Raw genomic sequence first — 25,823 nt, forward strand, 5'->3', positions numbered from 1 at the left:
CATGACTACTCAACCAGAAAACTACCATCCCTAATACGTGAGTTGCTCAGTTGACATTACATTCAGGTATTATTAAAAACATGGGGAGATATAGTGTTTAACAAAAATTGGTTAAATTTTTATGTGCATATTCAAAGTGTGAAACTCACTTAAGTGACACATCATGTTTCCCATTAGTTGGCTATATCAAGTTCGTGAGACTTCCTCCTCCAAAATAGTTCAATAGATTTATGTTAAAGACAACATGTGTATTGAAAGTAGCAATTTTATTTGAGTTAAAATTATTTACAAAAACCCAAAGACATACTTCATGAAACTGGTACAAACTAGTTTTTTCCTGCCGTTGGCTTTTGCTCCAAAGATCACAGCTGAGAAATACTGTATAAAATAAAAATAGGATTGGATTCAAAAAAGTACTCTACCTTCTAATTTCCGATTGATAGTATTTACAGAAATATTTACAATGGAAAAAAAGGTTACTTTAAAACTTTAATTTGCAAGTCAGCCTCAAGTACCCTAAAATGCAGAGTTCTCTGAGGGTTAAAAACACACAAATGCACTGCGGCTGGTGAGGTGATTTCTCCCCCACCACTCCCCACCAAAATCTGCATCTCTGTCAGTGCTTGACAATTAGTTATTATTTAAAAAACAAAACAAAAAAACTGTTAAACACTGAGGTAAATCAATTCTCAAATGATTACCAGTGTAACAGAAAAATGTAGTTCGCCCTGATTGTTCTCATCCAAATGTTTTATGATAACCCTTACCATCTGCCACAAGTCAGTTTGATCAACACTAAAAATCTCTTCCTAAATCCAATGAGTAATAAATATCAGTGTATTTTAAAATAATTTAATTCAATTTTATGGATATCATTTACCAATAAGCTTTTAAAATAGTTTGCTAAGCTAGCTTTTATACTCAGGGCAAATACAACCTCAATCTTTCCCAAGTTACACTGGCATACTATGCTCTTAAAAGGTGATGGGTGGGGTTTGGGGTGGGTAGGAGGAAGAAGAAAACAATTTGACTGGAATCAGTTACTTCCTTATAGATTTCCCAACAATCTGCATTATCAAAAATAGGAAGACAATAAAAGGCAGCCACTGCATTAAAAAACATTACAGGTGGCACTGATCCAAGAGCCCCAATTTGTCACTTTATACAAGGAAATAACAAAGTCTAAATGGGTAAAAATTAGACTTTCAGCTATTTTCCCCAATACACACCAAACTAATATTTTTATGGCTTCAAGTTTTACAAATCCAATGAAGAAACATAACTACCTGAAAGGTATTTTAATGTATTAAACGAAATCTCTGGAAAGCCTGTATTCAGGCCTGATCAAGAAAAAAGAAAAAATGTATTAACCAGTGGTCTGAACAATAATTAATATAATAAAAATTTGCAGTGTTGTGAAATTAAATACATAAAATGTGTTTTGTGTGTTCCAAACAACACACTGTTCTATGAACTAAAAGAATCTGAATGAAAAAAAGGATCTTCTCTAAACCAACAATTTAAGGCTTTGCGTTTATGCATTTGATCCTGTCACTCTTATAGAAGAATATACATGTTATCTGGAAACATGAATTCTACATTGGTGTTTTAGCTTACTTATATTTACTGTACTGAACATTAGAAAATATATCTAGAGAGTTCTCCCTCAAAACTTAATCATGTTTCAAGAGCCTCCCCTAACATTAAGGGTAAACTACCCTGGGTTTGTCTATTTTGCTTCATCCTTTTAACAGGGCACATCATCTTATATTCCCTCAAACTGTTATTTGTTTTCTTGTGTCTATAGCTATGACTCATTATGATATGATAATGAATATGGTCATGGTCTCAAAGGTGAAAAATAGTTTTGACAACCCAAACCAAATCAAGAATAAAAAAATATACTATTAATCCCTTGTGTCTTTGGATTCCATCTAATTTTAAATATAGACAGTAGTTCAGGGAACAACAACAAAAAAAATTCACAAAATTATTAAAAGCTTTATTTACGATCGGAATCATTCAACAAAAAAGCAAAAGCAAATGAGCCTGAAAAAGGAGCTAAGCTGTTGTCTAGAATGTCCCCAGAACATTCGATACCTCAGTAGCTAAGCTGCCTTTGCACCTGGCTGGCATGACAACAGTGGCTCAACATACACAGCAGTTGCACTAACAGCAGCACAAATTTTCCCCTTAAAACTTGCCCAGAATAAAAGCAAGAAAACAAGGGGAGAGTATAAATTCTGCCAAAGTGTGTTTAAATACTGTGTGGAACTGTTAACAGCCTGAACCTTTTCCCTCATTTTTGATAGTTGCAGATTGATGTAGTAACTGTCATTTAGCAAATGCAGAATGCATGACGAAGAAGAAATCAGGTGGCCTTAAAAATCCACATATGAATGATACTGATGAATGTTCTTGGTATATCTTCAAGGACTTCTTTCGTGACTTTTCTTTGTCTAAGAATAGCTCCAGCATTACCGAGCACCTGAAGCAAAGGTAAAGCAGCTAGCAATGTTCCAAGTATTCAATCACTCTAGAGATAGATTTCTGGCCTGTGGTTCCAACAGCACACTGAAAAGGGGAGGATTTGAGGTCGGGGTGGGGGAGAGGAAGTAACAATTAATATTTATCAAATTTTCAAAAGTATTGAATCAGAGCTTAAATTCTTTAGCTTTACTAAACCAAACAATCACTATGAATCAAAACAGATTAAATTGTGGCTTTGATAATACAGTATCAATATATTTGGCCATAATAATTCAGTTATCTTAAAGAAACAGAACACGATTATTAAGAGAATCATTTTTTTTTGCTTCTATTCACTATGGCCAAATATTTGTATTTCTACTGTCATTAATGTATCATATTTAAAACCACAGAAGCTGCAATAGAAGCCACTTACAGTAAGATTCATGAAGCTCAGGAATTTTTTGAGCATCTCTGTCATTATTGAAAAGTCCCCTTCTGGCAGATACTCACGCACAGTGGTCACATTGATCTGAGGAAACATGGAAACACTGATCAGGTGACAGAAAACATAAGCTTGAACCTTGCACTGTGTTGTTGGTTTTGGCACACACACCCTATTTCAAACTTCTACAAGGTCCTTGAACTCCTTGTAGATAGTAGTTCAAGGACCTATGTGATTTCCTTTTCCACACTCCTTAATTCTGAAAGTGTGTGTGTCCATTCCCTACTCTATCCCATTCTCAGAAAGAAAGGAAAAAAGGTAAAGCTGACAAAGGCTACAAAGAAACGTGTGCATGTTTACTTTTGTAAATGCACAGAAAGATGCCTGAAATAACAAAATGCACTGTTGAATGTGTGTGTTGGGGGGGTGAAGGGTGGTGGAGATGGAGGGAGAGGGAAGGAGTACAGACTTAGAATGTATCCAAAAAGCTGCTTAAGGAATACAAAGAAAAAGATCAAAGAAAATTCTTAGTGTTCCTATGTAGGCTAGGAATTAACTGTATCTTTCCAAAGATAATGTAATATTATCTATGAGAAGGAAAATGTAGGCAATGCCAGGAGAGAGGATTAAAATGTTTCCCTCCATTATTACCAAGAAGCAGCCAGACTATATATAAACCAATTTGTTGTAAGAAAAATAGATGGCCTGCTTTAAAAACTGTTTTATTTCAATATATTTTTTAAATGCTTTAAGCTTTAAGCATAGCTCTTCTAAGGAGGCTCACCTATAATAAAAAGCACATACAAAAAAATGTCCCGAGTTTTGGGCCACAAGATGGGGAGGAAGTGGGAAGCTTCCGATTTGACTTTTGTTGATGGAGGCAGGGGAGGAAAGAGTACATATTATCTCTTAGGAAATTTGCAACCAATCCCCTCCTTCCAACTTTAACTGCTACTGAGTTAGATCTTGGAGCTAAAATCTTTAAAATACTTATATTTTTAAAATATACTGAAAAGTGGAGAGTATGTTATAAGGGCAATAGCTATGGTAACTAACTGCAGAGGTAAAGGAACGCTGGATTTAATAACATCTTTAACCAGTTTCTAGGAAAGGGACATGATAGCACAGTGGTGGGAAGAACAGTGGCTATGTTGTCTATGAAGAGTGCTCAATAGAAAAGTGTACTTCTATCATTCAGAATAAATGATTAGATCCTAGATTTTGAGTGAAAGCCCTCAACAACCCAAATCAAATCCCTTCCTATCAACACACTACAGAATACAACATAATAAGTAGCTGAGGCATAGGAAGGAGAGCCTGAGCAATTTTTTTTTTTTTTGGCAGCGGCAGCGCTGCATGGCATGTGGGATCTTAGTTCCCTGACCAGGGATCGAACCCATATCCCCTGCATTGAAAGGTGGATTCTTTACCACTGGACCACCAGGGAAGTCCCTGAGCATTTATTTTTAAATAGTTTGCAGCAGGTATAAAAAGAAAAGGTGTGAAATGGCATGGCCTACTTGGGAAATTTAGAAAAAGTACCCACAGGGTATGACAGATTTAAATATTGGATCAACTATACTTCAATAAAATAAAATTTAAAGTAAGAAATAAAAATTGGAGAAGCATTTAAGTTTGGAGTCTTACAGCAGTAAACAAAGTCATCATTCCCTAAATGATGGTGAGTCAGGAAAGACTGATGAGAGAGGAGTTACATGATCAGATGTGCTCTTAAGGAAGTCAGCTATGGTGGCAGTGTGCAGGATTTCAGGAATGAAGAGTGTCGAGAGCAGCAAGGACGGAAAGACCAGAGAGAAGACTGACCATTGCAATGCACCAAGATGTATAGTGGGTAATGGAAAATGACACCAGAGTCTCCTGCGCTTCCTAAGCATGTTGTCCTTTACCATAAAGCAGCACTTAACTGCATATAACCACCTGCTTTCTTGTCTCTCCTCCACTTAAACATTGGGCAAACCAGTTTCTTTCAGATTTTGTGGCATCAGCTAGCTCTTTGGGGTTAATCATAATGATTCCCAAGGCAACAAAGACATCCTGGGCTCTATGAATTCACAATATTGTTTACAACCTAAGGAACTTATCTCTTTAGAGACAGGAGAGAAATAGACAAATAGGAAATTATTAACATGGGAAAGATGGCCCTAAATAAATCACACCTGATAGTTAATTTTAAGAATGATTATTTAAGAAAGAACATGATTGAAACCAGGTGTATACAAAATACAATACCTAAAAATCTTTAAATTTAAATAGCATACCCATTGTTTTTTTCTTTTGAGGAGGCAAGGGGGGAGTCTTCCTCCTTCCCTTTGCTTGGTATGTGTTTCTCATTTGTCCTTAAATCTCCAGATTTTAAGGAAATAAGGAAAAGAGCTGAGCTGAAGAGATTCAGGAAAAGGAATAAAGATTTGCAGAGACTCCAGAGCCACAGTAAGAACTCTGGTCTTGATCCTGAAAGCAGCTGTGCCAGCAAGGGCCACGACGAAGTGGGCCACTGTGCATTTAGATCTGAGCTTGTCTATAATATAAATATGGAAGAGATGAACAAGAAGGATTCAGAAAAATGCACAGGACTTAAGACAGACAGATACAGGGCAATGCAGAAAACTCAATGGCAAAAATGAAGAAATAAGGGTAGGGTGATAGAAGCCCTTCGTATCATAATTATGTTCTTCTAATCCTCCTATACAATACATCTCCACTCTTCCTTGCGTCCTGAATGCCCTTGCTTGTAAGGGGAAAAAAAACCTCTTTTTTGGTAAAATTTGGCTCTTCTACTGGGCCTTTATGTTAAAAAAAAAAGAAAAAGAAAAAATCCACACGTCCCCAATTTTAAAGCAGACTGTCTGAACAGCCAGAACTGTCCACTTTTGTGCTGATCCAGCCCAACTGTGTAGACACTCACATGCTTCTCATAGTTACATAATGATGATCTAAATCTCACAGAGTAATCCCATTTTCCCGGCCAGTGAGTAGATCAAACAAAATCATGTGAGCTAATGTTGGCCAAGGTAAAGGGAAGTCTACTTTTTGCAGTGGGTGTGGAGAGGTCCTAGAGAAAAGAAACCATTGCTCTTACAAAGAAACAAAGAGGCCACGTTCTTCTGCTGGACATTATTTAACTAGATGAGACACATAGCCAGAGTCAGCATAGGGCCATGAAGAGAGCTAGCAAAAGATAAGACAATATGCAGAGGACAGCAGAGTTTAAAAATAGAAATTATGAGTCCTTGATGATATCACTGAGGCTAGACTTTTCCACCTTAAGTCAGTTGAGTGCTGGTTTTATATGATGTTCTTTTACTTCAACCAAAGACATGTGAAATCATTCCTCCATCAATCTGGAACTTACTCATCAAACCCAATATACTCTTACTTTGAAATGCACCTTCTAAAGCTCACCAAATATATAAATGTTTTTAGCATGAGGGGAAATAAATAATAATTAGGTAATGATGTGAAGTGATCACAATGGAATCCTTTTAAGATACATAAAACAACACTGAACTTACTGGACTCTCCTGGCAGAGACACCCGAGAAGTAGTGCTGTGTATGAGGCCACAATGCAGTCCTCCATGTGTTTGCCAGCATGCTGAAGGGCTGAAAGTATTAAAACAGAAAACCATAACAGCACATCCAAAAAAAACCCCACAAGAAAACAAACGCCCCCAGGAAACCAACTGCTGAACATCAATAAATGGTGCTAGGAAGATGGGATATCCACATAAATTAACAAAAAAATAACACAAGTGGAAGAGGGACCTTAATTAAAAGCTAAAACCATAAAACTTTCAGAAGAAAACACAGGACTAAATCTTTGTGACCTTGGGTTAGGAAATGGTTTCTTAGACACAACACCAAAACCACAAGTGACAACATAAAAAACAGGTTAAGTTAGACTTCATCAAATTTAAAGCTTCACCATCAAAAAAGTGAAGACAACTCACCGAATTTACCTGCAAATCATGTACTTGATAAGAGTCAAGTCTCTAAAATACACAGAATTCTTAAAACTAAAACTCAACAACAAAAAAAGACAACCCAATTTAAAATACGGGCAAAATTTCAAAACTCTAAAAACCTTTAGAGGTCATATTATTTGGCTGCTTCTCTTTACAGATGAGTAAAGAACGAACCAGGGAGGAAAAGCAAACCTCCCCCACACTGCACATATACCTTCCTCACTGCTAGGAAGCCAATGAAGAAGAACTATGAAAAAGCAAAGCTTGTCTGCACTGAACTAGAGAGGCCATAAAATAGCAAGATTATTACAACACATGAATTAAAAGAAAGTCTTGCAGGAAAAAAACCACATTACTTTTTTTAATACACCAGTCAAAATAAATCTACCTTTATTGAGGTCAAGTTCTTCATCGTCCTCCTCCTTCTTATGTTTCTCTTCTGTACCATCAGTCTTTTCAGTTGATACCCACTGTATTTCTCCACTTGTTTCTTGCCACTCTCCACTCTTATCATGCTGAGTGGTGGGAGCATCTTTGATCAATTCATCTGTTTTACTTTCTGCCAACTGTGCTGCTCGCTCTCGCTCAAGGAATAGCTGATAAACATCATTTTTGAAGATCATTAAAAGGATCACCAACCAACATGTATGTACCCAAATATAAGGCTCTATTTGCTTTTAAACATCACTAACTCTAAGAAATATGCTGTTTGGTAAAAAGGGTAAGTATCAATAAAAGCCTTCACTCTACATCCAACTGAAGGCCAAAACAAAAATATAAATGCCACTAGGGTTCAATCAAGTGCAATCTACTGATGATGCATACATTGTTTTTGAGAATGAAAATCTTAACTCCTTCCCTTAATTTAGATAATACTGACAGGAAATTCAAGCAAAAACTACAAATTAAAGGTTAAAATTAAGAGTTAAAAATTCTTTAAACCTAAGCAGTCTGGATAAATTAACTGGAAGGAGGGAAGGAAGGACACTGAATAAAGCTACATAGTATTGGGGGAAAGCAACATAGCTTCTTTAAAAGAAATTTAAACAAATAAACAAGAACCAGTGAATGTAAAAGGCCAGTTTTCAGAGAAAGACTCAGAAGTGAATCTCAACTAGTATTATTAACAATAGAAGTACAGGGTGTGGAGAAAAGGGAACCCTCTTGCACTGTTGGTGGGAATGTAAATTGATACAGCCACTATGGAGAACAGTATGGAGGTTCCTTAAAAAACTAAAAATAGAACTACCATACGACCCAGCAATCCCACTACTGGGCATATACCCTGAGAAAACCATAATTCAAAAAGAGTCATGTATCACTGCAGCTCTATTTACAATAGCCAGGACATGGAAGCAACCTAAGTGCCCATCATCAGATGAATGAATAAAGAAGATGTGGCACATATATACAATGGAATATTAGTCATAAAAAGAAACGAAATTGAGCTATCTGTAATGAGGTGGATGGACCTAGAGTCTGTCATACAGAGGGAAGTAAATCAGAAAGAGAAAAATGCTGTATGCTAACACATATATGGAATCTAAGGGGGAAAAAATGTCATGAAGAACCTAGGGGCAAGACAGGAATAAAGACAGACCTACTAGAGAATGGACTTGAGGATATGGGGAGGGGGAAGGGTAAGCTGTGATAAAGTGAGAGTGGCATGGACATATATACACAACCAAACGTAAGGTAGATAGCTAGTAGGAAGCATCCGCATAGCACAGAGAGATCAGCTCGGTGCTTTGTGACCACCTAGAGGGGTGGGATAGGGAGGGTGGGAGGGAGGGAGACGCAAGAGGGAAGAGATATGGGAACATTTGTATATGTATAACTGATTCACTTTGTTATGAAGCAGAAACTAACACACCATTGTAAAGCAATTATACTCCAATAAAGATGTTAAAAAAAAAAAAGTACAGTGCTCACTTCAGCAGCACATATACTAAAACTGGAACAACAGAGAGATTAGCCTGGCGCCTACACAAGGATGACACACAAATTCGTGAAGTGTTCCATACTTTTTACAACTAGAGATTATCATACTAAGTGAAGTAAGTCACAAAGAAAAAAACAAATACCATATGATACCACTTATATGTGGAATCTAAAATATGACACAAATGAACCTATCTACAAAGCAGAAACAGACCCACAGATACAGCGACAGATTTGTTGCCAAGGGGGAGGGGAGTAGGGGAGGGATGGACTGGGAGTTTACAGTTAGCAGATGCAAACTATTACATATAGAATGGGCGGACAACAGGTCCTACCGTACAGGACAGGGAACTATAGTCAGTGTTCTGGGATAAACCATAATGGAAAAGAATATGAAAAAGAATGTATATGTGTAACTGAGTCACTCTTCTGTACAGCAGAAATTAACACAACGTTTTAAATCAACTATACTTCAATTAAAAACAAACAATGGAAGTACAATTGTCAATGGAAGTATACACCAAAAAGTCTAAAAGGGAACACACACTAAAATCTTTTGCCTTCACTTACTTCCCTGTGCTGATACAGTGTTGAATGCACAGAAAGCATTTCATATATTCGCTGATACGATTTGGAGAAAATCCCAAGTTACTAATGACAACTACCTGAAAACTAAATGCCAAGTAGATCTCAAAAACTTGCTGAGTATATACAAGAGTGGTATGTAAACTTTAATACCCTTAAGAAAATAAAATTTAAGCTTTATATAAAACAATATTTCTTAAAATTGGGTTCAAGGATCCCTAGGGGAACGCAAGATCCTTTCAGGGAGTTGGTGAAGTCAAAACTGCATTCATAAGAATATTAAAAGGTCAACTGACTTCTTTCATTCTCTCATGACTGTATGGTGGAGTGTGCCAGAATCTACATGCTATGTGATTATGTTATTGCTCCAGTGGTTAATAGAATGAGTGCCTGTATTTTACACTTTTCTCTGTTTTGATTTCTAATTTAGTAAATATCAATAGATAAAGCACACATAAACAAAAGTTCTTCGGAGTTCCCAATAATTGTTAAGAGTATAGAGAAGTCCTGAGATCAAAATGTTTGAAAAGAGAATGATGGACTTCTAGTTATGACTCAGGAAAAGATCCAAGTTGTTGAAGATTACCTCAAGACACAGTTCAAGCACTTCTAGTTTCAAAAAGGCCAAAAGGATTAAAGGTTAGTAAAGGCTTCAGAAAAAAATGAAAAGAATGGTTCTCTATCACTTGTGAACATGTACAAATTGTCATTTAAGAAAATTACAAAGGTAGCTAGGAACTGGCAAAAAGTAAAAACTGTAATGCCCAGCATTGTCAAAAAACAAAAACTCACATACGGTTTGGGGGGGGAGTATAAATAGAGGGGAGAGGGAGTGTTTGGTTTTTGGGGTGGAGCGAGTTGGAGACATCAATTTTAAAACACATATTCTGACACAATTCCTAAGCCAGGAAATTATACTTTGAAAAGTACGTCCCAATATTTAGTTGCACACAGTCCTGGGCACAGATCAGACCGGTAAGTAAATGCTGGAAGACTTGAACCAGGATAGCGCTAGAACTTAATTCCTAATTTGTTGTTAATAATCTACCTTTGATTCATAAACAAATATGCCTTGTTTCTGCTTTTTGCTAACAATGTCTAACAAGTGATTATAGTAGTTGAAAACAGTCAGCAGAGAAGTAATGGTATACATTCTAACCCAGTGTACCTCTCACAGAACTGGTGAGAGTTAGAGAAAGGGGGAGGGGAGGTAGGGGGGGAGAGAGAAGATGCAACTGATCAAGAAGTTGGACAGATGCAACAAACTGAAAGTGTTCAGTTTTAAATTGTTGCTTACCTGCACTAACGCCTGAACTGCGTGAACTTGTCCAGCTATCCTTAAACTATCATCTCCTTCTCCACTACAGAAAGAAGAATCAAAAGAACACGATGTTTCCATGTTGACAAGACAGTGCCGATTCCGAGCACTATACTCCACTAGATTTATCAGTAGACCTAAACCCTATAAAAATTAAAACATGCATGTTACCACAGGGAAGAATTAAAAGCAAATGAACACAATATACATAACTCTTACTGGCAGCCAAAAAACTAATCAGTGCTCTACCATCTACAAAGTGGTTAAAAACCAGTATATGATCTTCTCAAACAAAGATTTCACCACTTTTAAAAGTCACCACTTTTAGTTCTTATACTTTTTATTTTTACACAGGGCCCTTCATAGCTCTCTTTTGTACAATAAGAGGTATATTCATAAGGAATCAGTTGAAACCCACAACATATTAAACAACTGGTTCTTAAATCCAAAACTAAGATGAAGTTTTTATCATCTTAATAGATCAAGTACTCATTTCTGAAACAGTCACACTTCAACTCACCAGCACTCGAATATCAAATCTCTGCTCCTGAGGTAGGTACTTTGGAACCTGAAGCACACAGTTCATCGCTGTGCCAATCAAGCCATCCTGTTCTCCTGTTTTGGTGCTGCCCCATTCTAAAACGGAGAATGGGAAGAGTATGAAAATTGTTACTGATTCTTTATGACAACCAATACTTATTAACATGAATATTAAAAACATGTATCTTGAAAAAAAAGTACAGCTATTCCTTTATTAAAATACATTGTTGATTATAATATTTCTGAGCCAAGCTACCAAGCTGGTTCTAAAAATATCAACTCCTAAAAGCAGTTAAATCTATACATGAATAAGTGAACTACATGATGGCAATTTAAAAATCACTACATCAAGACAAGAAACAAGGGAGAGGCTTCCCTGGTGGCACAGTGGTTGGGAATCCACCTGCCAATGCAGAGGACATGGGTTCGAGCCCTGGTCCAGGAAGATCCCACATGCCACAGAGCAACTAAGCCCGTGTGCCATAAGTGCTAAGCCTGCGCTCTAGAGCCCGCAAGCCACAACTGCTGAGCCCACATACCATAGCTACTGAGGCCTGCGCACCTGGAGCCCATGCTCCACAACAAGAGAGGCCACCACAATGAGAAGCCCACACACTGCAACCAAGCGTAGCCCATGCTCACCGCAACTAGAGAGCCCATGCACAACAACAAAGGCACAACACAGCCAAAATAAACAAACGAAAGAGTTAAAAAAAAAAAAAAGGGATTAACTTTCTTAAACATGTAATACAATCTATCATTGAGACTATATGTAGAAAATATGACTTACCATTATCATTAGTTAAATTGAGCAACACCCCAATGATGGCTCTCATGCAGTCTTCCACTGCTTTGCCCACGTGATTAGTTACATTCTGGTGAGGCAGAGGCTTACTGTCAGGTAAGCATATACTGTTCTCAGCACGGTTATACTGCTTAATCAATTCTTCACAATGCTGTAATGCTCTTGAAGAGAAGACAAAATACAGACTATTATGCTAAACTAAAATAGTTACACTAAGAATTTCTACCTACTTCGACCTTAATGTTTTAAATCTGTCATAAGGACCACCCTGGTGGTCCAGTGGGTAAGACTCCGTGCTCCCAATGCAGGGGGCCCAGGTTCAACCCCTGGTCGGGGAACTAGATCCCACATGCATGCGGCAACTAAAGATCCTGCGTGCCAGTACTATGACCCGACGCAGCCAATAAATAAATAAATATTTTTAAAACACACAAAGAAAAAAGATAAATCTGTCATAAATGCTGCCAAATTAATTTTTTTCTACCCCAAAAGTTATATCAACTATCCAGTCATGTACCAAACATGTCTGATATCACACCAGGTGCTCAATTTTATTTTGGGAAAACCTGATAATATAAATATAAATTTTTCTAAGTTAAAATTATAAAGTCAATGCAGAAGTTTATAACTATACTACCTACAGCTGTCCCCCGTTTTACCAATCTCTCCAACATAACAGAACTACCACTACCCCACTCCAAACAAGGTAAAACCTTTAAAAGCTAACACTGGACACTTCTGAATTTGATTTAATGTTTTTCCTTTAGAATGTAAGCTCTTAGCAAGTAAAGTATATTATTTATATTAACATTGCATAATAACCTTATGTAAATGGATGTTAAATACTTCATAAACATCAAAGCAAATCATTTTTTTTAACATGAGGTCATTTAACTGACATGTCTCCTGGCAGACATACAAGGGTACCAGATACATCCAAGGACTCTCAAGATGCTACCCAAAATAACAAGGAAATGTAATTTTTAAGTGGGTCTAGTATTTCTCAAGACTCTCTTTAAATCACTAAGTCCATTAACTTAAAAAGTCTATGAGAGAATGAGGTAAGCTGACTCTGTCAGTTGATTCTTCAAGTATCATATACCACACAAAACCCTTAAAGAAAACTGTACTATACCTAATCCCCCTCTAGCTGCTCCTTAAAACACATCCTCTAGTGAGGAAGGTGTTCGTGTCTAACCTAAAATAATTTGTTTAGATGTTTGAGGATGTTCGCCAGAATTACCATGCCGTTACTGTTAACTGCCTTAAGTAGCACTGAGCTAAATCTGTTGGGAGGTGAGGGGAGAACAGTAAGGGTATACCATTTAATCGTTCAATATGCTATCCCTGCATTTATCAGGGTTCTACTGAAAGTTTCAAAAAGTCTTTCACAAACATCCAATTCTGACGTCTACTGCCACTTCTAAGACATCTGACACAAGTTCCTAATCGCAAAGGTTCCTAACCTCCTTTTAGAAGTCCATTTGTCAGGGGTCATGAAGTATAAAGGAGACATTTTAAAAATAAGAAATAGATTTAACTTACAAGAATACTCTTTGGTGAGGGAGGGTAAAACATGGTAACAAAACAACAACACATGCCTTAAGGATACTAACTGTGATACAAAATTTAAAGAGATGGAGGGGAAACTTACAGATTAAAAACAAGTATATTGGGAACTAGAGACTATTAGAAATTTGAGACTATGGAAAATTTGAATACTGACTGGATTTATGATAATATTAAGCAATTAATAATTTTTAAGAGATGAAAATGGTATTGTGGTTATATTTTTTAGAGTCCTCTTTTAGAGATTATATACTCAAGTATTTATGGATGAAATCTGTAATTTGCTCCAAAATAATGTAGAGGGGGGAATGGATAGGGTTATACATGGAAACAAGACTGGCCAATGTTTGATGATTATTCAAGCTGCATGAAGTGTACACTGGGGTTTATCAAACTACTGTCTACTTTTGTCTCTGTTTGAAATTCTCCAAAATAAGAACTTAAAAAACAGATAAACTTGAGTCAGGCTGTAGTGGACCTTTGATACTATACTAAGGACTTTGAACATACATCCAAAGACAAGGGATCACACAGATTAGGAGTTTGGGATTATTTTTACAAGACAGAAATCTGGGAAAGTTAAACCCCTGTGGTATTATGTTGGAGAGGCTAGAGGCCAGAGTACCAGGGCAGAGGTATCAAAAACTAAAATAGACATATTAGGAAGAAGCTGCTGTAATAAGCTAGAACCAGGACTGGAGACATACTTGGAAATTTTACACACACTGAGTGACAGCATTAGCCTAATGTCAAGAAAGTTGGGTGGAGAGTGTGAAATGGAGGAAGCTACATATAGATCTGGGGAAACAGGTATAAATAAACAGTAGAAGGCAGCTAGTAAACTTCATTTACAATAAAAATAAGGACTAATGCTTAGTGTTTACTATATGCCAAGCATTGTTCTAGACTTTACATATATATATAAAAACTCCTTAATATATATTGTATATAATATATATTATACACAATATACAAAAGATAGTTTAAAAATCTTTAGAGTTAAAATATTATTTAAAATACACATTTAAAATATATATCATATATAATTTAAGATACATTAACATATACTAATTCTTTTTATTGCAACAACAACCTTGGGTGGGTAGATACAATTATTACCCCCCTTCTGAGGAACCTGTAAGTATTCTTGCCCAAGGATATAGGGCTGAAGTTCTGAAGCTGGGATCCAAACTCAAGTTATTCTGGCTTCAGAATCTGTACTCCTCTAACTTTCGTACTATACTGCACCACTTCTGGTTCACAGAACTTGACAGAAAGAAGTACTTTATGGAGGAAGGTGATACAATGGCACTTCCTTTATGGTCAATCCAAATGCTTTAAATAAATAGCATGACATTTCAGAAAAACTTACTTAGCTGATGAAACAATGAGTTGTGAATCTTTATATGCTATCAAGTAGCTTTGATTCTCTGGATTATGCACCGTTACCTAGAAGGGAAAATTTTGAAGTTTTGTGGCAATCCATAACATTCATTCATTCACACACAACACACAGTGCTCTAAAAGACATAAAGATGAGGCATAATTAACCCTTGTCATCTAAGGGAATAACAACCCACATGTTCTAAATTTAAAATAATAGAGCTATAGCTTTATTACAGAATCTAAACACCACTGTTATAATTGCTTGCTCATAATTAATATATTCTGTACTATACATTCACTGTAATGAACTACCAAGCACTTTAAATGTCAGAAAAGAGCAATCACTAACTTAATAAACTAATATTTTAAACTACTTAAGTAGATTCATTTAGAATTTTAAAAAATTAGATCTGTTTATCAAATGTACCTGACACTCTAGAAAAGGAACAATTTCAATTTCATCTGTGCCAGGAACTTTTCATTCACACTAGATTATTTTCCCATAGATGTTTCATAAAGTACCTAGCTAATCCAATCTTGTCAACACACAGTCTATGCATCCTGAAATTCACCAGCAGAATAAATTCTAATCTACACTGAACTGGGTTATGTCATTCATAAAAGTCAAAGAACAAATAGACTGCATTACAGTTACAATTTCAATTTGGATTAACAAAAGTAAAACTCTAGGGATATGTAATATAAACTATGACAGTCTCACATACAGAGTCACATTTAAGATTAAATAATTTTCTCCAAATAGTTGTCCATACTTACACTTTCTAAGACTCGTAAACATCTCTCTGCTCCCCATAATGAGGCTACTAGTTTCTCTTCATCTTCATCTTTACTTAAATGATCCACACATTCTTTCACTAGGAGAAAAGAAATGGACATAAATTAGCATGTCTCACCACTTCAATACTTACCCCCTTTACTAACATTAAAAGCCATCTGTACACATGCTATGAATATGCTGGAACCTCTCCGAACACTGTTTATTCTAAGTTTTATAGTGTGAGATGCTGAAATTTATGAAAATCTGATTTATTATAATTATTTTATTTCCATAATTCCCCAATATCAAACTGTTAATGGCCTTTCCTTTAAAAGTTAAGAGATTTTCAAGATGCTACGAAAAGGAAGAGACCTTTTCAAACTGATGCAATTATCCTTTGAAGTATGTAAATAGAATATTTTCCGCAGGCTTCAAATAATATATAAAAATGTTATACGTGTGTGTATATCATACCTTTATCTACAATATGATCCAGACCACCCAAAAGCCGTAGTTCTTCTTTAAACCAGTCTCCGGCTCGTTTAGAAGTAAGTGACAGTAATGTCTCCATAGCTAAATGCCCAGTCTGAAAATCAAAAGCACCATTAATGAATACTGACTCTTAGCAATAACTCTGAGGCAACACTTCTAGAGACTGCTTTTCTTAAAAAGCATACTGCATGCTACCAGCCCACAGTAATACAGAAAATGCTTTTTTAAATAAAATTAAACATTTAAATTCTTAAGCTGAAGAAATGTTTTTAACCATTGGGTTGTTTTCAGAGAAAATCCATTATTTAAAGTAGTCTATCACTCGCCAGTTCAATAAAATATATACTGGTACCATCATATAAAGACTCAAGGGCAAATTGAAGGGTACATGTATTTTAACTGCAAATCAATACATTGGATTAATTTACCACAAAGGCTGTAAAAAGTAATACTCTAGGAACAAGGTGTGGGTGTGTCTAAATTTTTGTCTGTTGGTAAAAACTGGTATCTTATTGCTGTACTTTGCATTTTTCTAATTATAGCAAATGAGCTTGTATTCATATATTTATCAGTTAACTGTATTTCTTCTACTGTAAGTCCCGTCAAATATTCTTTCCTTATTTTCTTGCAAAGTTGCTTGTCTTTTTCCTGTTGTTGTATACATTTTCTTATCTATTCTGAACAAAAATCCTTTGTTACTTTTAGGGTTTCAGATTCACCAGTTTTAAACTTTATACTACAGGGTTATTAGCAGCTTAGATATACATAATGTGGCCACCATGACAAAATTATATATAAATAATGATTCAGGACTACCACTAGAGGAAGCATAGAACAGTCAGAGCCATATTTATAAACCAGTTTAGGTTTTTCCTTCTCTTTATTTGCCTTTAATTATTAATCTTACTTTTTATTGTATTTCTTTTAAAAAAACATAAAACCACCCCCCAACAATGGGCAATTTGGTTCCTGTTGCAATAAAGGAACTTTAGTGTTAACAAAAGAAATGCTTTAATTAACAAGGCTGAAAAGACCTGGGTATCTTCCCAAAGCTTTTTCCTTGAAAGATCCAAGTTTACATTAAGTCTCCCTGGCCTATTTGGAACTGAATATAAAATAGATATTCAGAAATGCAAAAAACAGACCTTAACAGTGAAAATCTTCCTATTACTGATTTAGAAGAGATTTTATTCTGTACCTTATAGATTTTACTCTATACTTTAAAAAGAACAAGGTTGATATCCAAGATGACAAATATATAACTAGAATTCAACACTACAAAAACAAATTACATTTTGCTCAATTCTCATTCTAAGTCCCTGAAAGAGTAATGTAATGAGATCGGTACAGGCAGGTTAGCACATGAGTCACAGAAGTGAAACTGAAGACTAATGAGGCTTTCTTTGCTTAGGAAGATTTGATGTTAATATAGCAAAGACTCATAAGATTTTATGCAAAAAAGGGACTTGACTTTGTTTCTATAGGCATAAAAAGGACTGTTTGATATTTTAGGCTATATTCAGTATATAATAAGCTAGTAATAGCCTACAATTCAAACATTTTATTTGAAACTGGAATAGTCCTCAAAGCGTTAAAGCACAACCAAATCACTAATCAGAATGCTATTCAGCAATTGTGAGCTCTCAGTTATTTGAATTATATTTTAATATAATATTAATGTTTTAAAGTATCTTTCCATGGCACATCAGGAGAAGCAATGTATTTCAAGGAAGAGATCGAGCAATTAATGAAACAAACAAAATTAATGTGTAGGAGATAGTCACTGTATGACACAATGTCTATTGTTAAAATTTAAAACAAACACAATATCCAAGAATAGCTGAACTTGGGGTGGGGGGAGGCAGGCATCCTAATATTAGCAACTGTGTGTTCTGGTTTTAATCATGTGAGTTAACTACTTAACACAGTATAACAAAGTTATTATCTGGTGTTTACCATCCTAATAAATTCCACAAAAGATGGAGAAAATTCAATGAACAAGTTTCCCATCATGTTATTTAAGAGTGAATGCCTGGAAAGAATCTAAATGTTCAATAATATGGGAGATGAACTAATAATAATGATTTTTAAAAGCTGTATTTATTCCATTATGTAAATAAAAATTATAGGCTCAAATTTATTTTATAGCATTAAAAATAAGTATATGTTGTAAAATTGTTAAAAGTAAATAAAAATTATGAATATATTTTAAAAGCAGTATACAAATAGTTTGGTGAGGTAGAAAGATTGTTTAGCCACACTTTGAGCATAACAGCGATTTTCTAATTTTAATAAGTGAAAGTACTGAATCCGTGTCCATTTTGTATCCTGCTTTTTAATGTTAACTTGCTTTACCCCTCAACCCTCCACTCTACCTGAATCTATTCCCTACTCTACCTTAACTAAACAGAGCAATAACCCTAAGTTCATATGTGGGTAGCACAAAGCATTCTGTAATTTTCTGAGGCAAATGTCTTCAGTCAGTTTAGTGGGCAGTCGAAAAATCAATGTTTATATAGTTCAGATGTTGGAAATATCTGAAAGTCAGGTATATATAAATAATCTTATTTTTTCAAAACGACAAGGCCAATTCATCTTCTACTGGCCTACTAGTCTTTGGGGATTCTACAAGTTAAAAAAAGCCAGAGGAAAGTAGAACTAAAATCAACCAAAGGCAACATAGTCATCTTGAACTTAGGGAGTTGTACTGAGCATAAGGGTAGCCATGGCCATGACCCTGAGTATGAGGGACACTGCTTGACAGAAGGGCAGGTGCCTAGGAATCTTCCGAGTCTTGGTGCCTTGCAGCAGTTAATCAGACATCGTAAGATACTATGGAATAAATGAATGCTCACTGAAACTGGCTCTTTCTGAAGATCCTTTAAATCTTTATTCCTGAAACCCACAAATTCAAGTTCCTAATAGCCTAAATGTAGTTTCTACGCTGGAAAAAACTTTTTCAAAAGGGAAGGATTAGGCAAAACACAAAAAATTTACTGGGAAGAGAAATTTAAATACCAATGGGCCAAGTTTAGGAATTTCAGGCAGGGAACAGAATTATGCTCAGAGCTAAACCTTAGAAGAATTTGCCAAATTGTAAACCAAGAGGTTAAATGATTTGTCCAAAGTCACACAGCTGCTGTGACAAATTAAAAACTTTCTGAAAGTAATTTTCATTTTACAATAGAAGGAAGGAACCCACCGTTATATTTTCTAGATCAAGGTGCTTGTTGTGTACAGTTTCACAGAGCCTTCGAATTTTTTCTTTTATTTTGTTCATGTCTTTTTCATTCAGCAGCTTAGCTGAAGAAGCATCTTGTTCCAGTTCTAGAAGTCGAATCATTAGATCTAGGCTAGCTCTATCAAGATCCATGTTCAAACGATCTCTACTCAGTATGTACATGAGGGCAGCTGTACAAAGGGACAGATTCTTCAACGGACCCCCCGCAAAAAATAGTGACAATTTCAGGAAACAAGACTATTTTGACATTTGTTCACATGTTGGAAACCTTGAAAATGTTTTATTCAGTGAAAACCTCACTCTTAAAATATTCTAGGGAAATGTGAATTAAATAAATAAATAAAGCACCACTGCTTAAGATTTTCCTTTCTACAGACCTTCCCTATATGAACGCCCCAGAGCTAGAAGCATTTAAGTGGAATTACATGTTTTTGGCCATTCTGTGCTAAATGAAGAGTTTACAAAACCTTTTTTCAGCTATATAATCCTATTTTACAATACACTTCACTCTTTGTCCTTTATGATATAGTAAAGTCAAATTTCCATTTAAAATCAATAATGTAGGGACTTCACTAGTGGCGCAGTGGTTAAGAATCCGCCTGCCAGTGTAGGGCACACGGGTTCGAGCCCTGGTCTGGGAAGATCCCACATGCCGCAGAGCAGCTAAGCCCGTGTGCCACAACTACTGAGCCTGTGCATAACTACTGAAGCCCGCGTGCCTACAGCCCATGCTCCACAACAAGAGAAGCCACCGCAAATGAGAAGCCCATGCGCCGCAAGGAAGAGTAGCTCCCACTCGCCGCAACTACAGAAAGCCCAAGTGCAGCAACGAAGACCCAACACATCCAAAAAAAAAAAAATAATAATAATGTAAATGTGTTTTAAAATCTGTATCAGAAACTTGTTTTTTTCTTGTAAAAATAAACACAGCTGGGTTTGTGTCAATACATAAAACTAGGATGCTCAAATAAACATATTTAGACTCATTTCTTTAAAATAAACCTATCAGGTCTGGTTGAACCAAGTAATTTTTTAAAAACCATTAATATAATGTGCTCTCAAAATCATTCAGATCTGGTAGTTAGCACACTCTGCTTATAATAAAATCTACAAGTACTGAAGGTGATATAGGTAAGCATTAATATAACAAAGAGGTCTATGTTTGAATATTCCAACATTTGAGATATTACTTTTTTTCCCTCCTACATATGTATTTATTTTTATTGAAGTATAGTTGATCTTACACTTATTTCAATGCACAGAAACACAATTAACTATCTAAAGATTTAAACTTTGAATCCCCAAAATTCAGACTAGGTGACTAATTAAATGCTTACAGAGCAAAATATATTTGGAAATAAGGATGTCACAGTACAGGCCTTAGGAGATCCACCGCCCCTAAGAACACACATTAATGCCTTGGTCCTCTCATAACTGCATAAGAAAGCAAATTAATTCTTAGTTCTCTTCTCCCTCATTGTTTTGTACCTGCTACAACTTGGTAATGGAGTTATCCTCACTCGGGGTTAAGTATACTGTTTTCAGTTTCAGAAGACTCAATATTAGACTATGTCACCTAATCTGCACTTGGAACATAATTTCCCTGAACAAAAATATAATAAAGCCATCTCAAAATATCACTATTGATGATTAATAATGATTTTTTTCTAACTTTGAAAATGTTAAACCCGATTTTTATATGTAAATATGCTTTATTTTTAAGTGTCAAAGTCATAATGAAAATGAGGATATGATTCCATTTCACAGTGGGATTCAACATCCAGACAGAATGCTAAAAAAAAATTAATATCAAAACTTTTTTTTCATGCTATTATTATCAAAAACTAGTAAAAGATTTTTTTCCCAGTACTTTCTGATTTGAGGAAATCAGTACTTACAGAATTAAATATCCAGTATGGCATGGTATGTTAGCTACAGTATCCAGTATGGTATGGTATGGTATGTTATATAATGGTTAATAGGATATACTGACAAGTTAAGGAGGAAAAATGTCATGAGAAGATAATCTTAAATGATTTATTAAGCAAGAATTCTGGCATTAAGCTCTAAATATTTAGCACATAAAACTAACTCAACCCATAATGAGAAATATTTACAGATGAATATCCAATGAAGGTTGTTTTTTTTTCCTATTTTGGTCATGCCACACAGCTTGTGGGATCTTAGTTCCCTGACCAGGGATCGAACCCAGGCCCCTGGCATTGGAAGCTCAGCATCCTAAGCACTGGACCACCAGGGAATTCCTGAAGGTATTTCTCAGTAGCCAAATAAACTAGAATTCTAAAATAATGCTTCTCAATCCCAGAAACTTAAATACCTGATGATGCTGGGAATCATCCAAGGTTTTAAAGACCATTGCTACCATTCCATGTGCTCTCAGGTGCATTCGAAAACTGGGCATGGCACATTTAGTAGCCAAGCTAATAACACTAGAAGAAAATAGACTAGGTTAAGGGGGCTGAAGTTTTTTTATTTGCGTAATACCAAAATAAGCAAAAGGGTGCTCAGGGGTGGGGATGTATGTGTGTCAAAGCATTGCCCATGCAGATCACAATATTAAAAACACGGGCAAAACAAGTTATTAAAAATTTACTGATGTGATTAGGTATGCTATATAAAAAATATGAATAACCCATGATCATCTTCAGTGTTTTCCTTACATTACTACTACCATTAAATGAAAAGCAAAAAATCTCAGCTACCTTTCATAATGCTTCTCATCCATAAAGATTATAAATATCTAATTGGACATATTCCAAATGACTGGATAACTCAATCAAACCAAGATACTCAATCCATTACAGTATGTAAAAGATGATCCAAATCAAAACATGCTTAAATTAAATCAAATCTATCACTTGCATGTGTAAAATCTGGGGCCTAAAGTACTTAAAAGATTCTTTGGCATAACACTCTTTTAAGCATCTGGAAACTGAAGCCTATGCTGTGCTAAAATGCTGTATCATCCAACTTTCCTTTGTGCATGTAGAATCAAGTCCCTTAAAAGAAATCAATCACATTTTAACATCACTGGTTATAACCTACACCTATGATAAGAAAAATCACAAATGTTTGGCTCTAATGAGCTAGAAAATTTTAATGAGAAAGCATGCACACAATTTTCAAATATAAAAATCAGATCTTACCTAAGGCAACGTGTGTTTAGAGGCTGAGTGCTCTTTAAGCCACTTAACAAGTACTCAATGTCATCAGTGAACTCTTGATTTTCACCAAATTCCACCACATCATTGAAGTGCTTCACGTGCTGAACAACAGTATACAACTGCCAAGAAAAAAATATGTCCACCTCTTTTGTAACTATGAAGTAGCATATTTAAATATTTAAAGCACTTGCTATGCTTTATTTAAAAGTGTATAAAATAGTTTATTAGATGGCAACCAAAAGAAATGTTTTAAAAACATGGGTAGTAGTAGGACAAGATAAGTTTGTGGTTCAAAACTGAGTATCAGTGTACTGATATGTGTTCAAGATATTAAAAGGCTAAATTACATACGAAATTCTATCCACGTGCAGTAAAACTGTATATGGCTGCTTACTTCTTTGTCTTCTTTTCTGCATTTCAGTGCAGTAACTATATCTTGGTAGGGCTGAGTAGGTATTGTCACAGTTTTTATCACTTTGGGTGGTGGTGCAGGAGCCTTAAAAACTCCATCATCTTTTTGATTTTGCTCCTTTGAAGACAGCCTCACCTATTAATAAAGGTATTAAATTAGTTGTTCTAAATAAATATATAAAAATAGTAACATCTCATCTACTTGGCAAATTTAGCTTAAGAGTAATAAAACCCCTATTCTCCCCCTCAAAGGTAGGAGGAGGCCTCTGAAAGGTCACAAGGGATACTTTAAAATTCCATGCACTACAAGATAAGACTCATATGTGTTTTATTCACAAAAGAACCACTCAGGAAGTTATTTTGGTCTCTTTAACTTTACATTTCATACAATTTGTTATCATCTCCAGGACCATTACAAGGAATAAAGAACCACCATTACATACATAAATAGCAGTGATAAGCAGCTCAGGATAGACAGGAAAACTACAATAGATAGACAAAAGAATTTTTTAAGTACAGGAGTCCATAGTTTGGGGTAGGGGGAAAAAGCCATAATAAGAGCATGGTATATAATTACTAATATACACAATAATGGTTTAATACTAGTGAAAGAAGTTTAATATATCAAGAAGACAGGGAACTGGTACATTACATTTTAGAATGATCTCTATCCCTATTTGTTGTTGTTGTCTATAAAGAACCCATTCCTTGATAGCTCCAGATGACTGAGGTGTCACCATTAATCTGTAAGTATTAATGCATGGTCCTACCAGTTATTCTGAAAAAAGTAATTTGATAAGAATCTTTTTCAAATGTGTTTTGAATTGAAAGGTATTACTGGAATGCAGGAAAAAGTTCTGCTCTGAAAAACAAATTAATCACTCAAAGACACTTTAAGATCAATGTAGGATATAATTTATAATATAGCTTTTAATCATTAATACAAACTTGGAATATGTAATTTATAATATAGCTCTTAACAGTTAATAAAAACTTCAAATAATTTACCCTTAAACACTAAATACTGTAATTCCATAAAATGTCAGGGGTGAAAAAAGTAGTCCAATATTTTTTAAGGCTTTCATTTATAACCGAGCAACACCAGAATTTCTGTTATCCTGTCCACAATCCTTACTTTTCCAATGAGTTAAACTAAAGCCACTAAATTTTAGTGAGGAAGTTGAAAATAAACTGTTAAACAGAAAAGCCAGAGACTTTCAAATTATGAATGAAGATAGCAACGGCTTAATTTAAAATTCATTACACAAAAATGAAATTAAAAAGTACAGTTCACTTACTGTGACACTCTGAGGTTTTACTGCTGGTGGCCCAGGTAGTTCTTCTGAATCTGGATGATTCCAATGCCTGGCATTATATACAGCTTTTGTAGGAGACTAGAGAAATGAGAAAAAGATCAACTGTTTCCATCTTACTTTGCATCCTTATAAAATTACCTCATTTTAAAACTAAAACTAAAAATCATATAGAGTAATTTAAATACATAAACATACATCCTAGACAGAGCAGGATAAACAATATCTGGCTTATACTCCCACCATGCTCCCATGCCGATGGCAGACATGGAGTCACAGTGCTATTCTGACACAAAATCAACAATCAGTATTCCGGACAGTTATTACCAACCAAGAAAAGAAATTAAACCTCTTGCCAGGCTTATATTAACTTATAATTATATTAACTAATCAATATAGTTAAATTCAACCTGTTCTTTATTCCTCATAACTGCTGATTCATGCCCCACGTTCTTCCAACACTGAAAATAAGGCAGGTTATGACAAGGGATAAAAGTCCTTATTCATTTAAGTGAAACTGGTGAGGCCAGATGAGTGCCGTTATTCAAGTTTTCAGGTTTTATAAAGGTAACTATGGTATGTATAACATATTACATAACACACTGGAATCTAAAGCAGTACTATATACTAAAATACACGCAAATGTATAAAAATTCACACCGGGTGGGATAAAGATGTAAATTGCCCCACCCCAGTTCAGATTAGTTTGCTGCCAAATCAATATACTATAAGCTTAATGAAAAAAAACTTTCAGTTTTAACACGTTGAATTTCAGAATTGAGGATAAATAACTGTGAGCCTGCATGATCAAATGCATAGGATTAAATCGGTATAAAAGGAACAAATCCTCACTTTCAAAAAGGGACTAATTAAATAGACTGACATTTTCTCCATCCTTTACAAAAGTGATATTAAATTATGTCCTTTAAACTTCAAATAATCTCATTAGAAATTTTTTGTTTTTAAGAGTGTAATTAATTAATGATCTTCATACTTTCAGTACTACATAAAAAAAAAAGAGTACAAGAGAAACATACTTCAAGACTGGCCAAAAATCTGCATTAAAAAATTAACCATCTTCCCTTATTAGCTGCAGTGAAGTAACATAATTGGAATTAAGCATCATACAAAGCTATCTTTTTATACAAATATTATCTTCAAAATAACCATGCTGTGACAAAGACAACAGTGTAAGCTCCAAAAGAACTGGTTTTTCAAAAGATAAAGTTTAAACTGACTCACATATTAAATTTGTCAGAAAATCTTAACGCTAAAAGGAATCTACTGTGAAACTTACATAAAGCAGTCTCATTTGTATTGTGTATATGAACGTATTATTCTTTTTTTTTTTTTTTTTTTTT

General features: G+C 35.1%; 1 protein-coding gene and 1 non-coding gene across 3 annotated transcripts in view; one reads left to right on the plus strand and one right to left on the minus strand.

Moving 5' to 3' along the window:
* Positions 1-247: 247 nt before the first annotated feature.
* Positions 248-25,823, minus strand: part of WAPL (WAPL cohesin release factor) — a 77,773-nt gene continuing 52,197 nt past the window's right edge. For both annotated transcript variants that reach the window (XM_024731427.1, XM_024731426.1), the window contains exons 5-19: positions 24,448-24,543; positions 23,133-23,285; positions 22,721-22,857; positions 21,892-22,003; positions 19,515-19,742; positions 16,295-16,406; positions 15,820-15,917; positions 15,029-15,105; positions 12,073-12,248; positions 11,263-11,378; positions 10,722-10,886; positions 7,287-7,494; positions 6,448-6,536; positions 2,906-3,001; positions 248-2,574 (exon numbers count right to left, since the gene is read on the minus strand). In XM_024731427.1, coding sequence (XP_024587195.1) covers positions 2,509-2,574; positions 2,906-3,001; positions 6,448-6,536; positions 7,287-7,494; positions 10,722-10,886; positions 11,263-11,378; positions 12,073-12,248; positions 15,029-15,105; positions 15,820-15,917; positions 16,295-16,406; positions 19,515-19,742; positions 21,892-22,003; positions 22,721-22,857; positions 23,133-23,285; positions 24,448-24,543 — 1,929 coding nt within the window. In that variant the 3' untranslated portion in view covers positions 248-2,508. The remainder of the gene's footprint in view (positions 2,575-2,905; positions 3,002-6,447; positions 6,537-7,286; positions 7,495-10,721; positions 10,887-11,262; positions 11,379-12,072; positions 12,249-15,028; positions 15,106-15,819; positions 15,918-16,294; positions 16,407-19,514; positions 19,743-21,891; positions 22,004-22,720; positions 22,858-23,132; positions 23,286-24,447; positions 24,544-25,823) is intronic.
* Positions 8,823-8,926, plus strand: LOC112390491 (U6 spliceosomal RNA). Its single transcript, XR_003001286.1, has one exon. It is a non-coding gene; the product is annotated as a U6 spliceosomal RNA (small nuclear RNA).

The sequence above is a fragment of the Neophocaena asiaeorientalis genome, unplaced genomic scaffold, assembly GCF_003031525.2.
Source record: "Neophocaena asiaeorientalis asiaeorientalis breed wild unplaced genomic scaffold, Neophocaena_asiaeorientalis_V1.1 scaffold714, whole genome shotgun sequence".
NCBI classification, from domain to species: Eukaryota; Metazoa; Chordata; class Mammalia; order Artiodactyla; family Phocoenidae; genus Neophocaena; species Neophocaena asiaeorientalis.